This window comes from Rissa tridactyla, chromosome 5 (genome assembly GCF_028500815.1).
Source record: "Rissa tridactyla isolate bRisTri1 chromosome 5, bRisTri1.patW.cur.20221130, whole genome shotgun sequence".
Classification (NCBI taxonomy): domain Eukaryota; kingdom Metazoa; phylum Chordata; class Aves; order Charadriiformes; family Laridae; genus Rissa; species Rissa tridactyla.
Window position 1 is genome coordinate 48299959 of NC_071470.1, and position 17909 is coordinate 48317867.

At 41.7% G+C, this 17909-nt stretch overlaps 2 protein-coding genes across 9 annotated transcripts in view; both read right to left on the reverse strand.

Moving 5' to 3' along the window:
• The window catches only part of MND1 (meiotic nuclear divisions 1), a 44727-nt gene extending 34006 nt beyond the window's left edge, over positions 1-10721 (reverse strand). The window contains exons 1-4 of one of the 2 annotated variants that reach the window (XM_054203266.1): positions 10593-10721; positions 3930-3995; positions 3073-3130; positions 1131-1279 (exon numbers count right to left, since the gene is read on the reverse strand). In XM_054203266.1, the coding sequence (XP_054059241.1) occupies positions 1131-1279; positions 3073-3130; positions 3930-3953 (231 nt within the window). In that variant the 5' untranslated portion in view covers positions 3954-3995; positions 10593-10721. Of the gene's footprint in view, positions 1-1130; positions 1280-3072; positions 3131-3929; positions 3996-6529; positions 6588-10592 lie in introns of those variants that run through there. The other variant, XM_054203264.1, reaches the window with a different exon arrangement.
• A 990-nt stretch (positions 10722-11711) lies between these two features.
• The window catches only part of TRIM2 (tripartite motif containing 2), a 115913-nt gene continuing 109715 nt past the window's right edge, over positions 11712-17909 (reverse strand). For all 7 annotated transcript variants that reach the window (XM_054202841.1, XM_054202842.1, XM_054202843.1 and 4 more), the window contains 2 exons: positions 17170-17310; positions 11712-16174 (listed from right to left, as the gene is read on the reverse strand). In XM_054202841.1, the coding sequence (XP_054058816.1) occupies positions 16022-16174; positions 17170-17310 (294 nt within the window). In that variant the 3' untranslated portion in view covers positions 11712-16021. The remainder of the gene's footprint in view (positions 16175-17169; positions 17311-17909) is intronic.

A 17909-nucleotide genomic window follows, 5' to 3' on the forward strand; every position in this document is an offset into this window, starting at 1 on the left:
TCAGTTTAGCACTGACTGAGATTTACAACCATAGCAAGGGCTAACTGACAAGGTTACTGCTCAGCTGGTCACACTACACACACACACATAAAAAAGCAACTTCAACTGCATTGATCAGGCTTTGGTGAACAGTCTTCAGATTCACAAACTCTTTTTCAATTCAAGCTGGGGAAAAGAGAATGTTTTTATACAATAAATTTGGAACATTAAAGAAGCAGATGAAGTTGACAACGTCATGCATAAAATGGCAACAATGATACCAGAGCTATGCCTTGAAGAAAATAGTGCCTGAAAAAGTGTTCATATGCTACCAATAATTTTGCATTAATTCAAACAATTCTTTGATGAATGGACATACTGCTAAATAAGCATGGGAAAAGTTGGCAATGTTGCGGTGCAATCAGACCATAAAGCTAGTTTATTGATCTTGTTATCATGTACTCCAGTTGCAAATAAACTGATGAATAGATGCTTTCCAACTTCAATTAAAAGAAGCACGAAAGACAGTCCCTAAAAAGTAGGAAAGAACCAGATCAATAGAACAGCAATGTTGCAACAAAAGATGCCTTGCTCTCCTGCAGAAGATCATGACCAATTTGCTCTTCTTGCCTAATAAAAACGCAATATGGGACTACACAAGTGCTCACAAATTAAGCTACCGATAAAAGCAGGTAGGAAAGCACAATGTCTGTAAGTAGAAACCATTGCCACGTTTACTCAAGATATCCATTTCAGTCCTCTCATGGCTTTTAGATCATTACCACATGATGGCCTACATTATATAAAGACATATAAAAGCATACGCTGCCTAAATATTTAGAGGAAGTCCTTAAATGATGTTTTGCATCACAAATAACATGCTTTCAGCAGCAAGTAGACAAGATGTCTTCCCAAATTGCAACAAGAACTACCTGCAAAACATTTCTGAAGTGATAGCAAGATAGTGAGAAAGAATGTCATACCATGTGTGCCAGATGATTCCTATAGTAAAATCTTTGTGTGTGTGTGTGTGTGCGCACATGCACATATGCACATGTGAGAGAGCACAATACGAAAAAGAACGACAAGAGGGTATAAGGAAAAAGCAAACCCATTTAGATAAACCAGTACTTTCCTTAAAATAGCTTTACCTGAGACTCCAATTCTTCCAATTTACGCTTCCTGGCATGAAGAGCTTTACTTGGAAAAGCCCAGAAATAATTGGAAGTTCCAATTCTATCAGTGTCCACCATGCCATCGTCAACTAAACTTTGCAGAATCTCTTTCACTGACATTGATGCTAATAAAAGCAAAAATATAAAATTAGAACTGCATAGCATCTAAACTTTGGAGAATTAGGAATACAATAGGCCACCATCTACAATCATCTGTATGAATATTTTACTATAATGTCAGCTAGCTGGCCAATTTCCAGAGGACACCATGCCTGATGCTTCACTTGAAGGAATGAATCCCTTCACAATCAGCAGTTTATACATAAAGGCTGCTATTCTATACAGTCTGCTACCAGATGCTTGTAAAACACCGCTCATAAGTATCATAAAACATACATGCATATTACAGTACAGTACCAGAACAAAGTCATGAGAGGGTACTTGAGAAGTTGTCTTGCAATCTTAATTCTAACATGGATTAACTTATAATTAGGAGTGTAATTATATTTCACTTTGTAATGCTTATCAAAGCATTTAAAAGCCATCTGTCTACAGACTCAGGAGGGGCAGATTTTACTTTTGATTATATTCAGTTCCAATACAGAAAGTCCTCTGCAGTCAGAAGGATCCAAACCATTTCTGAACATAATTGTTCAATTTCTAGAAAATGTGAGGTGTAATTCTCCATTTTAAGAATGATACCTGTTCAACAAAGAAAAATAGTTGTTATTATTATCCTCAAGTGTTGCAGATATAAACACTTTTGAGATAATTTATGGTTTTTAGTGTCTGAAAATTTAAAGTCTAAAGGGGATCCCAGATCAGGAACATCCAAACTTTTGGCAGCTATAGGCTGGATGCCAGTATGGGGGCACTTCCACAGGCTAGATGGTTTTCTTTTCAGAGTAAACGGGGCTTGGGTTGTGTGGCTAAAATGCCTCCAGGCATTTTAGGCAGGATGAATTTGGACTGTTTAGTTTCAAAGCTGTTAATGGTTTTAGAAACTCTACATTCCAGATTTTTAAATGTGAAATTACATTGCTTATATTTACTGTTTTGCATCCCCTTCCTGCAAATTACAATTAAACTTATGCATTGACAAATCAACCAAGACAGCACCACATCCCTTCAGAGGCCTCTGAGTGCCTCTGTTAGCTGCTGACATAACTGAAAAACACTGCTTTGCGATATTCACGTCCGCCTGCAGTTCCTTCAACAAGTTCATTTACTCTTGCAGTGCCACAAAGACATGCTAGTCAAGGACAGCGGCACCTACACTAACATTACACTTCGCCTCCCTTTTGTCAATTGATATAGGAGGAAGCAGAATGACGAACATATAAAACAACTCCTCAGCATAAGGTAAATCCTCTTGGACCTAATCCTAAACCAATGGATCTCATCAGGAGGGCTTTCATTAAAAAGACAAACCCCTTCCATTTACAGCTGTCCAGCCATTTTTGGGGGGGAAAAGCTCTACAGAACATTGACTGTGTACATCTGGATTAGCATTTTAAGATATTTTTGACATTACAGAGAGACATTTAAATCCTCTGTTCATTACCTAAGCACACATAATGACTTCATAGACTGAAAGTCACTACAAGTCAGGCACCTCAGAGCCTAGGAAAACCCCATCCCGTGTTTTAGTGGTTAACTTGGAGTCAGCTGTAACGTTTGAATAATCTCCCATTTTGGCCCTAACAACTAACATAAGTGACAAACTTTAGCAAACCGAGGCAGGAGTAGGCTGTTGATGTCACTTTTAATGTTACAGCCCTGCCATTGACCAGTCTCTATTTCTAGCTTTTTTTTCCCCATAATTACAATCACAAACCTAAAATTGTAGCCAGCAAAATTTACGCTGTATGACCTGTCCCAAAAATGATGAAGAGAAATAACTTTTGTAAACACTTACTAATCCCTTTTTCTTTCGGAGCAATCTTCTCTATATCCTTCAACTGGAACACATCTTTCTGTGCAAAATATAAAAGACACTTTAGCTCCAAATGACAGCATCATCTAAGACAAAGTGGTTTTTTACACTAAATCAATGCCAAGAAAAGCGAGGAAATACACTGCATGTTTATGTTTTGCTAGGGAAATAGGCTGCATATCCTTCAGTAGAACAATCTGATAATTAAAAAGAAAACCAACAAACTATTATTGTAATGAGCCCTGTTCTTTTCTTTTGTACTCTAAAGTCACCGTATTTTGCCTCAAGTTAGACTGTAAACCTCTTAGCACAGACAGAGACAAGGTTAGATTCTCAGCACCAGATGCACCACACTGCTCAAGTACTTAAACGTCACAGTAATTTTTTTAATAGGTGAAACATCGTGAATTACTTATGTCGCCAATATAGTTGTAGCTTTGCTTTTGGATATCCAGGTGTCTTCTCCCCAGCAATGTCTTCCAGGTCTGCTCTCATCTTTTCTAATGCTCAGATTTCTTCTCCCTCCCATAAACTGCAGTGAGATACTTCCTAACCTCTTGCTATCCCTCTCATGGTAACAGACTCAAAATGAGATTAATTGGCTCCAAGCGTAGGGAGCACGCTGAGCATTGAACACCACCTCTGCACCTCCATGCCTTGGCTCCGCCAGGGGACCAGCTACCTGATCAGAAGGTACTTGAATCAAGCTCTGTCCCTGTAATTTATATATTGATGACACAAGGCATCAGTTCATCTACATCTACAATTAACCTCCTTTTAGGATCTGTTTTCCCACCGTATGTATGTAAATGCAGGACAAATATAAGAAAGTTACTTACTGTTTCAAAGAAGATCTCCATCATGCGAACTCTCTTCTCCTCAAAGCTCAAACCTTTTTTCTTGGACTAGAACAGGAAAAAACAAAACCCAACACATTCAGCCATTTGAATAATTAACATCTGCTCAGAACTCAAATCTATTTACTTCTATTTGCCATCCTTTAAAATACCTTACCACTAACCCCAGGCTTTCAGATAAACTGCTTCTTCCCAAAGGATCATTACACCAAGCTAATCCACTTGCAATCTGTTAAAACGAGGGACTATCTTTTGGGGTTTTTTGTTTGGAATTGTGTTTTATCGTGTGATACAGAGACTCTAATGTGAGATGTAGGCCATTTAGGATTTTTTAAGGAGACAAAGCACATTTTAAGGTACCATACCTTTCTTCAAATTTACTACCCAAATTTAGAATTTCAAGGTCACATTTTAAAAATGTGTTTCCTTTATTTCTCTTCTCTGCTGTTGTGTGACCGAGCAGTAAATAACATGGATTGAAATAGAAACAAAAGGCAGAAACAACTACTCACAAACTGATACCAGTAACACAAAACTGAGAAATATCCTCCTCTGATCACTTTCAGACACACTATTTTGACATGCCCTTTGTAAAATCAGGATATAAAATATTTCACAGAGAATTGGAGTTTTATTAATAGCGTTTAGCACAGACCTTAACAACCCAAAAGCAGTGGCCATAAGGTGAATCGTGGGTGTTTCCCCTCACCCCACTCCCACCTTTGCAGGCTGTGAAACCCTGCACTGCTGCATGTGGCTACAGAAAACTGAAAGGGGGACAAAAAGCAAAATAGGATGTTGGCAGAAAAAGGTCTCCCTTTAAAAAAAAAAAAAAAAAAAGCGACATAAATATTGTTGCCCTTGACTCAGTGGAAGTGGGGAGTCTAATAACATGGTGCTTTGACATGGGTTTGTTTCCAAGCCCTGACAGAATGGAGTCGATACCGTTTTTTAACTCTTAACTGCTGCCTCCTTCTTAAATAAATCACACAGTAGGGCAGCATAACATTTAAAATGTGCATCGAGAACAAAACAGCCAGATTGATTTAGATTCTAAAAAATAAACTGAAAAACTAGCTTATGCAGCTACAATAGCACACAGACATGAACAGAAACAATTCAGTATTATATTTAACAAAAGCACTATTAATATTTTTTAAAGTCTCCTCCGTTCTGCTTTAGCCAGAGATGCCGTACGTCACACTGACATCACAGCTGTCTCTAATGATGTCAGTATATTGCAGGATTAGAACCTGGAGCAGCCAGGTACATGCAAGTAGGGGCACAAACAGAAAACAGACTGATCTTCAGCTTCTTCTATCACTTCAACTTCTTCTCCTATGCCGACAGGCTGAGAGAGTTGGGGTTGTTTAGCCTAGAGAAGAGAAGGCTCCAGGGAGAACTTATAGCGGCCTTCCAGTACTTAAAGATTCTTTATCAGGGAGTATAGTGATAGGATGAGGGGCAACAGTTTTAAACTGAAAGAGGGTAGATTTAGATTAGATATCAGGAAGAAATTATTTACCATGAGGGTGGCGAGGCACTGGCACAGGTTGCCCGGAGAAGCTGTGGATGCCCCATCCCTGGAAGTGTTCCAGGCCAGGCTGGATGGGGCTTTGAGCAGCCTGGTCTAGTGGGAGGTGTCCCTGCCCATGGCAGGGGGCTGGAACTAGATGATGTTTAAGGTCCCTTCCAACCCGAACCATTCTATGATTCTTTTTTCCTGCCTCCCAAACAGCCGTAACACCTTAGCAGCAAGAGAACAAAACCCATATGCACACAATGTGAAATTTAAGCAGCATTTCTGAAAACGTGCTCATCCCCCTTAGCTACATCCCTCAGGCACCAGGTTTCACACTACCGCTCCAAGAAACAGAGAAAAGTAACCAATCAATGTGCTTTGTAGATAAGTTTTATTAATTTTCACGTTGATTTCTCTCTCCTACCTCTTTGCCAGGTGTTCCACATCACGTATACAAAACACACCCGGCATATCGATTCTGCGGCGGGTCACGCTACTGGAGGTAGCCACAGGTGGCCGATGCTGTTAATTGCACTTGGGCATAACAGCAACTCCTCCTGCTGGCACCCACCTCCCCACAACCGCGTCCGGAGCGCGGCCCGGCCACTTCACCCCCCGGCTATCCCGTGCTTATTAATGGTGGCCCGTTCCCCCGCCTGCGTGTCTCAGCGGGCACTGAGATGTAGACACGGGGCCTGCTCTTCCAGGTGCCGGGTACGTTGACATCGCTCTCCAGGAAACCAGACAAGGAAATGGCCCCACGCTACGGGGGGGTTTATCGGGAGCCGCGCTGCCGGGAGGAGCGGGACCGGGACCGGGCAGCTCCCGCCGCTCTCCCTCAGCGGACGCGGGGAGGCGGGGGGTGAGGCGCGGGCGACCGTTACCCGCGGCAACGGCCGGCCCAGCCCGCTCGGCCCCCTCCCCGGCGGCGCCCGCCATGCACGCCCCGCACCGCGGCCCCACAGCCTCAATAACTGCCCGGCCCGGGAACCGCGTCCCGGATCACGTCGCCAACGAGAGCGGGAGGAGGGCGGCCGGCCCTGCCGCCACCGCCGCTTACCATGTCGGCTCCGGCGCGGGAGGAGCGGCCGGGTTTGATTTCGGCGCCACCGGGAGGGAAAAGGCCGCCGGGAGGCCGCCTGCGCAGCTCGCAGCGCCGCCTGCCGCCCGCCCCCCGGCAACAGCAGCCCCTCAGAACGGACGGACAGGCGGGCGGAGAGGGCGCCTCTCCCCGGCGGAGGCGGGCGGGCGGAGCGGCCCTGGGCCCGGAGAAGCAAACCCGTTCGCATTGAGGCATAGAGTAAAACGGAGGAGAAAAAAAAAAAAAAAAGCGTGAAATTATATTCAGGTTTTTTTTCTATATATACTTTATGCAGTCAACCAAGAAATCGATCCTTGCGTTTTTATAAACCAGCCGTGCCCTGCCAGACAGCAGCTTATCACTTCTCGTTTTATTTATAATACCGTGTTTCTGTGTTTATTTTTCAAAAATAAACCCCCCCCATACCGTAGGTACTCAGACAGGTGATGCTAGGAAGCAAAACTCCGCTTTTGTCACCAGCGGCCCCTGGGTTACAGGTGGTGCAGGTTACAGAGATTGTTTAAAGATGTAGGGGCTGTGCCTAAGTTTCGCACTTGGCATTGCCCAGGCTTTAGAGAAAAATCTTCTCAAAGTTCTCATTTTGTCTTCACATACTCCTCACTACCTACCCATTTTATATTTTGTGTAGCAAGTGCAATTTTCTTGATGGGTGTTACTGTGATACCTTTGCTATATCCTTGCTGCCGTACTGAAATTTACTCACTTCCAAAATAAAAAGCTTAAAAAATATTTAAAATCCCTCCGCCATTGACTGTAATCGTCAGGGGGAATAAAGACTTGTTTCTGAATCCCTGTCAACATCCGTGGGTTTGGCGGTCTGCGGGATACGTGCTTGATGCCTCCCGGTAGCTGCCCCTCCAGGAGCAGGCGCTGGGCCTCTCTGCCAGTGCTGCCCTATTTTTTCCTCCAGGGCCCGGCAGCAAAGGTAAAACATGAACACATCCACGGTGCTCTAAAATGACAAGTATTGCACAAATAGCCCATGGCAGGAGCAGCAGGACATAGAGAAATAAAACCCGCTCTGCCCATGGAAGCAAAGGACCTGGGCACATCTGGTGTTGCTTGAAACAGTTGTTCGTTGTGATGACTGCTCTAGCAACTTTAATTACTTACAGTTCATTTTAATTATTATTTGTGCTGTAAATTACCTTCCGTCAGCTACAGCAGTTCTGGGAAATTGCTTTGCGGTTTAGCAGCAGTGGGTTTGTATCTGCCATACTAATTCTGGAGTTTAAATTCAAGCAAATGAACACGCGTGAGCTGAACTGTTCAGGCAGTCCCCAGGAAGACCTTCCATGGCCTTTGCGAGGTGGCCCCTGTCCTGAAACCTGAGGTTCTCTTCCACGCAGACCTGGCCATGATCCAGTTCCTCATTGTGCACACCAGTATGTTACTAAATATGAAATTCAAGGTAGAAAGGATGTTATTAATATGAAGCTTAACATTCATACACAACACTTTAAAGCTTCTTGTTCTTTCATGCTTCCTTGTGTGTTACATTTTCAACTCGCAAAGCTGCCATGAAATCTGTTGGCACGCCTCCTCATCTCTTTGCGGGCTCATATTCTGCCCCCCTGCTTTCCCCTTCCTTTGGCCAGCCGATCATTTCCCCGCGCTGCCCGTGCGGTTATTTCCCTCCCGTCACCATGACCTTTTCTCCGCCAGGACCTGGGCCCCTTCCTGCTCCTTCACAGCCTGCGATAAAACTTTTTTCCACCACTGCCAAGCAAACGGTTGCTACGACATTTGCAAAGCCCCTCTTGCGGTGTGGGTTTTTTCCAAGCAACACGTGTGAGCGGCAGAGTGGGTGTCGGAGCTGCACATGCTGCTGGGAGAAGAGCAAGAGGAGAGGGAGGAAGGGGTGAGCTCTGAAGCGGGCTTGGGGCAAGTATCTTGGGGCTTCTGGTCAGCACCTGTGAGGTAGCAAATGCTGCTGTCTCAGACTGGCAGCAAAGACCCAGGTCTCGCCCTCAGATGGATCCGGGACACGGCTGGGGCACACACCTGGAGCCACAGCTGGAAGGTGTTCCTGGTTTCAGCAGCTGAACGTGATCACAGCAACCAAGCCAGCCCGGCACATCCGCCTCCGAAATGTTAGGTCACGCTATCAGGCCATGGTGAGGCAGGGGGCTCAGCAGGTTTTCTCTGCCCTGAGTGTGCTGGAAGCCCTGAAGCCCTTTCATGGCCAAATCTCTAGGCCTGATTTACTCTGTAATAAGAAGTTCCTTAAGAACTCCCAGATTTTTCAGCACCAGATCAAAACTAACTAGTTTGAAAGACCACTGGGTGGAACAGGTCCCAAACGGAGAGTACACGGGAGTACATCATGCTTTCTCACATGAGGGTAGTTTTCTATTACTGGGTAAAGTGGAATGAACCACTCTTAAAATACATACAGGTCTGACATTTTTAATGGGCTTCAGAATTTCTAAATGTAGTATTTCACAAAACTGCTATTCATATACTATTAACATGAAACCAAGACAATGGATGGAAATACTAAGGAAGGGGAACTCATAACTGTGTCTTTCTGTTAGAAGATTGTTCTCATTGCCCTGTGATTTTCTTAAACTTTAGCAGATTGGGCTGAAATTTTCTAGGCTAACTGCCTGACCGAGATTTTTAAGCACCAGCCAAAACAGTTTTTCACTGTTCCTGAGGTAGAGAAAATACATTGCTTTGTTAGCGTTGAAATATGATTAGATGAGATGAAATTTGTACCCTCTTTCATTTTGCTCTTACAAATCTGTAATTGAATTACATTCATAAATTTTGAAAGGACATGAAAGTGGCAATGGCAGGCAGGAAGGTTAGGAAGCATGAGAATGAAAATTGTCTTACTTTAATTTTGTTCCTTTCCTATATACGCACCATAGTGTAGTCTTTAATTACATGGTCTATTTTTTCAGCAAAAGGGAAGAATTCAAGTTGAACAGCAGATCACTTTATCTCCAGAAAATTAATAGCAAACCATCTGAGTCCTGTGGCTACCTCCCAGAACATCTGTATGACTGACAGCAGAAAGATGCTTCAGTAGAGCATGAGGGTGGAAGACAAGGAGAACACTAGGAGATGCTCACCCATGGGAGGTGACACCAACTCCTCTGAGGTCCAGGCAGTCTGCAGTGGGATGTGGCTGGGTAGCAGGACGCAGTACGATCCACAAGTACCCCACACAGGCCAGTCTCTGCAGCATCTGCTGCCTCATTTCATCCTTGGACGAGTGTTTGGACGGTAAGCAGACGTTCTCCCTACAAACATCTAACCCAGTGAGAAATGCTAGCTGGCCCTCCTCCAAAACTTACTGCTTCGACAGCTTTGCTAGCAGAGCTGCTGAAGTAAGCACTTACCAGCTCCTTGAGTTGATCAGCTCAAGTACTAGATTTTTGGTAACTAGGCATTTCACTAAAAGAACAAGTAAGCATTCATATGCCTAGATCGGCCAATAGATCTGAGGGTCAGCAGCCTTAAACAGAGGTAGCAAGAGCAGCAAGTGGTGGGTACCTCTTCCACCAGCACAGCTGGGCCCAGGGAGCACATCTGTCCACTGCAGAGCAGCACAGCTGGATGTGAGAGAGAACTTCAGCCTAAGGAACTATGAAACATTTTTGAACATGCAACAAGATGTTAAGTGGTAAGCACTGTAGAGAGAGAGATCCTGGCTAATGATGGGTCCCCAAAATACATGCACTTTTAGCTGTTTTGGCCTTGCTCTCCCTGACGTTGTTTCTCATTGATGAGACTGGGTTCTGTATTCCAGTTTACAGAACTTCTAAAAAGTCCTGCTGATGCATTTGGGTCAGTATTCAAATAAGTACCCCAGGAAGGCCAGAGAGGAAGTTGGCCATTTACTGCAGAATTTTCCTGGTAAAGGGCAGTGTTCCCCAGTCTCAATGTCCTGCCTGTCCATCTGATTTTGCTCAGTGGTGGAAAGCCTCTGCTGTAATAATCCAGGGGGACAGAATAAATTTCTAGCTTTTTAGTGAGAAAAAATTGGGAATGCAACAAGAGTCTCACCTACTTAGCCTTGCAGCTTCAGGGTGGCCTGTGCTATTTCTTCTGTTCTTCTTCATCGTCTTTTTTGCATGGGAAGGAACAGGTCCTCTGCAACTCTGAATGTCAAACCAACACCACCCTGCTTCAAGCTGTGGGGCTTTCTTTAGCTGGCAGACAAAGCCTCTTGTAAGCGTCTGAACCGGGCAGATAGACAATATTCAGCACCAAGACTGTATTTTCTGGACACACATTCATCTAAAGACTGACAAAACAAAACTGTTCCATTATGTTGTCATAAGTTTGCCTTCAGGAGAAAAAAAAAAAGGCATCAAAACACAGCTGCTGACATTCCCTATGACTTGCAGGAAAGAATAAAACACAGATTCCTCTAGAGGGTTTGAGGGCAAGATCCATGAAAAAGGATGGCTGCTCTGTATTTCAGCTGTCTCATTTCTGAGTGTCCTGCCACCGAGCAAACACACATCACCGAGTCTCACCTCTCTAGGACCCCCCAGTGAGATTGTTTCCAAGCTGCCAAATGATGCAGCTGAAGATTCTCTCTTAGTTCATGAGCTAGTTCCCAATCACACTAAGTTCTCAAAGGATTCCGGTTTGGGGAGTTCACCAGTGACCAAGAATATATATGTACTTTGTAAAATGAAACGTAACATGAGCTGAAAAGTTGTTCTTATAGGAAAGGAGTTAGAGTGAACTCCTAAGGCAAATTTTCTGTTCTTCTACAATAATTCATATTTAGTTTTCTGCAGCAGACCCTTGAAAGATTATAGCACAGCATAGCTGAAAGGTACTGTGTACTTCCATGACGCAAACGGAAAAGCTTCCGACTCATTATCTTACTGTCATCAATGAAAAGATTAATTTTGATGACTGAACTGAAGGAGGAAGGGAGAAGACAAGGAAGCTCCTGTTCCCCACCTTCTTCCCAAGCAGAACCCAAGTCCCTCTTTCCTCTGTGTCTACGTAAAAGCTTAACAACCGTGAAACAATCACCGTTTTCTTGGCTTGGGACCTCTGGTGTAAGCGTTTCATTTTGGAAAAAATTACCCATCTTCCTGCATTATGGGGCTACTTTTAGGGACAGTGATTATGACACATATGAAAAATAAATACTCCACCATGAAAATAAGAGAGGAAACAAGCTTTATTTTTATTATTTGAAATTTTTGTGCGTGGTAAAGGTACACATTTGACTCTGGTTTTCCTACATTTCCAAGACAGAGTAATTTTTTTTTTTAATCGTTGGCTAAAGCATCAAGAATACCATGGCACACAGGAAGCTAAAACTACACACACGCACACACAAACACTTTGATGCACATCTTTCATCCTTGACCTTAAGGAGACAAAGTTTGTATTTAGCCTCACAGGGATTTAAAAAAAAAAAACAACCAACAAAACCCAACAAAACCAACAACAAAAAAAAACCCCAAGGTAGAAGAATATTTCATTATGAGTGTCAGGAGAGTGCAGGGCTTACATGTACACAAAATATACACAACTGACTTACAAAGATGGAATGTACAAAAACTTTTTTAAAAAACCAAGAAAGACAGACTCACTCCTAGAACTGGAAAGCTGCAGCGTATCAACCGGTAGAGATTTCTAACAGGGGGTACTGCCATACACTATGCAGCTTAGGGAACATTCCCAAGTCATAAAGCCAAAGCAAAAGTGTCAGGGTTAAGGCCGTGTTGCTCACAAACATCAACTGAAGTGCTGTACATTCATTGGAAATACCCAACCCATTAGGAATCTTCCTACTCCGAAGCACAAATACCTTTTGCGCACTCTCCACAAACAGGCCAAAACAATCGATGTTCATCATGCTTGAAGAAAATTTTCAATATACATCACAATTTCATAACTAGCTGTCACCCACAACCGAAAGTCATTTCCTTATAGCAAACATAACATATTGGGCACTTGTAGTTCTCATTATGGCAACACTAGATCCTTCGTTATAAAAAATATTGTCATAAAATCGAAAGCCCTCTAGTTTTTACAGAACAGAAAAGCATTTACTAATAAATAACTCTCCATCTACTTCAGGCAAATGCTTGCCTAAACCATTTCCCTTTTTCAGCTACATTGCTGCTGGTTTAGCCTATGTAAAAATCCCCTACTGTTTATATTGGATGTATCTGAACAGATCCTTTTACTCTATTCACAAAGCAATGAACATGCAGTTGGCTAGTTTGTCCTAAAATACTCCAAATTACACAAGATCTGATAACCTTTTGAGATTACTTTTGAGTTGAAGATTAGTTAAATGAAGCACATACTTTCACCATTCATGCTGTGCTGCTAGTCAATTAGCATTCCAGGGAAGTCAAGGGAACATTTGGTTATACCTGAAATCTGGCAGCAGAATGCCTATAAAGCCTTTAATAAATGCTAACAACTCAGCAAATCAGATAGTGCAATTTTGATGTTCACTTAATTAGATGAGAAACAGAATTTCTGCTTTGGTTGCTCTTCGTAAGGTTTGTAAGCCAAGCATTTTAGCTAAGTTGGCTTCAGAAGCACACCATAAAAGCAATACGTTTCTCAGTTTCCCGGTGCCAGGCAGATAAGGTCAGACCTTGGAAGGGAATGCCCTACGCCACTGAATTTGAAGTTGTAGTTGGCAGCATTTGCTATCAGAATGCATTCCAAATCAGGGACATTTTTCAGGTGCAATAAGTGCTGCTCTGGTGATAATGTCTGAAAACCCAAAAGACTATTCGATCTTAAGAAAAAATCCACATCACCCCTAATAGCTGTTAGCTGGGAGGTAAGGGGCTTGTGTGCAAAAATGCTGTATTTCATCAGGATGCACTGGGTTGACATAGCTTTTATAAAATCCTGGTAAACAATACTGAGTCAAAGGGACTGAAAATCTTGTGGAGAACAGTGTATACATGGAACAGTGCAGTCTTAAGTATACGTTCTGATATATAGGTTAGGGTTTGATATCCATGCTTCTCAGCTCCTGGCAACAGAGGATTTGGCAGTGTTTCCTGAGTGGAAACCATGCAAGTTTAGTAAAATGTTATTATAAAAACGCAAATTTGGAACTAGATTTGATTAATATTATCCGTAACTGACAGCCACAGCACACTTCTCATTTTCTTTTTCAGTTATTATATCAAAGAACCTGTGCAACCTCTTCCCTTTCTTAATAAATACTGTTAAAATGCTACATACCTTTTCTTCATTGATAAATTTGTCATTTTAGGGCACTCCAATGTCAGAAATTCTTTGTTTGCCAGAAGGTTGCTTATAAGGACACTTAGAAAGAAATTACTTGATTATCAGAAAATCTGATCTACAACTTTGTTAAATTTTGATAGGACAGTTTATTGTGTAATGACCAAGACACCATCTTCAGAATTTTAGGACAAACTCAGTTCAAGCAGAGGATATTTTATTCTCTTGGTAATAACAAACTTGAGTTTTAACGTTTCAGAAATGTTACCGCCACCAGTTTCTTAGCTGCATTATATAGTCCAAACCTTAAGCCTTATATTTATTCTAATGAAATAAGGAAACTTATATTTGCATGAGAATTTGTAAATTGGTTCTATGTGCAAAAAATAAACAATGGAAAGAAGAGGAGATATCTTTAAGAAACAGTAGTTAAAAACCAGACAAACTCCACATTTAAGAACCTTGGGGTCTGCATTTTTACAAGTCAAATGCATCTTTACAAAAAAAAAACCATTAGTTTTTCTCAAATTCATTGAAACAACTTTAACCTTTTAGAAATAAGACAAATACTTATAACAAGTAATTTGACAAAGATTCCTTTCCATTTTGCAAACATGCTTAAAATACTCCCTTGTTCCTAACCCAATGCCCTTTTGTTTCAAGGCCCTAAAAATGAGAAAAGAAAGACAGTACTTCCCAGGCTATTGTAGGCATTGGCAGCACACTCACTAGCTCCTCGAAGGAGGTTTAAGAGTGAGCACCATTCTATCTTTATTAGGCTACAGTAGCAAATCATCCTTTGCCCATTGGATTTAGAAATAAGAATAAAGCCAGTGCTACTTTAAAAAGGACAAGTTCACACTTAAAAAAACCATAAAAACAGAACCAAGTCATATGATTGTAAGCACTTCCAATTAAATTAATACTCAACAAAGAACACAGTAGAGAGATCCGGCAGGAAGAAGGAGGGACATTTTTCAGAGTACTGCCATTGTCAAATGGCATACATACGTTCCAGTTTGCTGAAATAACCTACATTTACTTATTTATTTTTGTGTCAATCGGTCATACATACATACATACATACAAACAAATCGGAACAAATCTCACAGTCCTTATTTTGTCCTCTAACAAAATTCCCTTTGATGAAGGACTTCAGGAATTGGTTCAAATTCATTCTTATTTGTTATGTATTTTTCTCAGGTAAAAACAAATAGCTTTGGTAACCCTTGGCTTTCCTATACAACCTCTGTTTACCACAGTTCCTTTGGTTGTATAATGTAGGTCCTCCACAGGGGTACCTCTCTGGCTTTCTGTCCTGTGTGATGCTGCATTTTATTTTATTGGTTAATACAATGAGTTGCCTTAAGGAAACATGGCAATGAACGTACAAGAAAGTGTGGCACACGTGAGGTTAATTGAGTTGACGTTGTAATAACCCTGATTCTAATGAACTAGTTTGGTGTCAAAAGGTCTGTTGTTATACAGAAATTCAGCTCTCACTAATGTATCGCTACAATGAAGTTTTTCCAGAGCTTTAGAAATGTCAGGTCTCTGCAAAGTCCTTCCAGCACATTGAGCAAGAGGAAGAGTGAAGAGCAAGCACATGAAACAATCCTTCATTAATCCCACATGAGTAGGGAATTTGCATTGGTTCTCATAGTGCTAAACGTTGAGCTGTGTTAGGTCTGACGGTTAGAGCTAGACGGATTTTGTGAGACTTAACCTTATACTAAAAGGACCTACTTGTTATAGATAGTAAGACTGAAGAATGTTAAAAGTGTAATACCTACCATGATAATGAGATCTAGAAGTTTCCCAGGATTGCCTCTGGGTTAAATAATGCATAACAAAGAAAGATACTTCTTCAAATTTGGAAGCTCTGAGCAGGAGCTACCCTTCGCAGTCTTCAAAAAGCTTTGGGGCCTTTTCCCAAATTTTTCTTATTTTTGCCTAATTAATTAATTCCAGTTCTGTAAGTTGCAGTTTGCATTTAATATCACAATGTCTTTATGAATTCAGTTAAAGAGGATTTTGTGTATTAACCCTTACAACAAAAAGTTCAGTGAGAAACCTAAGAGGTGCAAGTCCTATGTAAACAAGGTAAGTTTGGAAATTAACGGAAGTCCACAAGAGACTTCTTCATTATTAAAAATGAACTCAAAGTAGGAGATATCCTGCATTGGATCTCTAGGACCAGTCTTTTCTTAAGGGTGGATGATTATCCAGCTCCAGAGCTCATTGCTACTGTAAGTATCGATAGACCTTAAAGCAGTGATTTCCAGAGTCTGCAACTACAACATGGCCATCTGAAGTAAGGGCCAGGCCTTGGGGACCATAGAGTGGGTCAGCAGAGGTGTTAATGTAGGATAAAAACGATCCACTTCCATCAAAAACCTTTGAGGGAGAAAAAGCACAGAATAAATGTTATGATTAAAAGAGAAAAACAGGGGACACAAGTCTGCTCTCAATTATACCATTATACTTCTAATTTCTGAAATGGTTGACATACACTAGAATAAACAAGGGCACAATCTGATCTGTTGTTCTCACAATATACGAGTTTATATACAAATGTATTTTCTTACTAAAAAGAACTAACTAAAGCTGCCAGGATCTTTGGCAAGAATTAAACACGCAATGAAATAATAATAAAAAGAGCACCTCATCTGTTCCTTGGTCTAAAAACAGCCAACTACATAAGGAACTCAACCAACACCTTGTTTTCCTAACAAATATTACTGCTGTGGCTAACATGACTCTTATGTTCCCACACAGAGAAAACCAGGAATTTGTTTACACTGTTGACAGTGCTTCCTGAGAACAACTCATAAGCAGTTCCCTCATTTTTATATTCAGTGCAAATGATACATACATTTAGTTATTAGATGTTCTTTGGCAAATAAGAAGACTTTATGATTAGCACTTGTTAAGATAAAAAGAGTGCAACTCTCATAACTTAGAAGCAGAATATTTTCTCAACATTTAAAAGAGATGATAAAAATCTGCTGCGTTTGCCTTCAGGGTCTATACAGATCATTTGCTTTTTCATATTTTCCACTGTATTTCCAATCTTCTGTTATGGTGATTATAAATTACTATCATCTCAGCAATGCTTGCAAGTGTCCTAAGTCATCAAATAGCTTTTGGGGAACTATTTGGAGACAAAAGCCTTGGTGGCAGTAACCATCGGAATTGGAAAGTCCAATGATCTGACACCACCAGTTCTAAAAGTGGACAGATCAGCAATGAAGCATATAAAAAACTGTGTTAGAAACCACATCACTTCTAATGCTCTCCTGTTTCTTGGAAAGTCTGAAGACTTCAGTGGCCAGAGTTATCAATCCATTAGCTTCCCTAGTCAAGCACCTTTGAAATACAGAAATTTCTACCTGTATTCGGCTGTTTCCCCAATCTGCTACGATAATATTTCCATTAGAATCTACAGCTACTCCAGTTGGTGCATTAAATTGTCCATTTCCTTCTCCATTTGATCCAAACTTCAGTATGAATTCTCCCTCCTGGTTAAATACCTGTATGGGTTAAAACAAAAACCTGAATATGGCATCATATCAGATATTAGCAATCTACTACTACCAGTTCGCCTGTTAACAACACTGGCAACTGCAGAGTTCCTAGGAACACCACACACACATTGAAGATGGCAGAAAAGGTGCCCATCTCTCCCTGTAGCTCCGTTACTCCATACAGTATTTCCCTTCTCACTTAAGAACTTATTCATCTCAGACATACAGGTGGAGGGCCCCAGGAACCCTCCTGCAGCTTGTGCATCTTGAATGAAGAAGTGCTGAGTGCAGGTACAGCACTGGGAGTCAGTGCTACAGAAACACAACTGAGCAGATGCACTCTTCTCTGACTAGCATAATCTATGGAATCATGGCAGGCAGATCTCTGTATAGACAGTTCAGCAACTGAATTCTCTGGGATGGTAACAGGTTTAGACAGCAGAAAGATGGAGACGATCAATGACTATTCTGTCAGTGACCTGGATGCACCAATGGGACCAAGTGAGGTACAGGATGTGTCATTTACATAGTGCCACAGCCATCTCTATTTATTTTGGTCCATCTCGGACTCAGGCCCAGCCATGCCCCAAGGTCCAACAGCATTC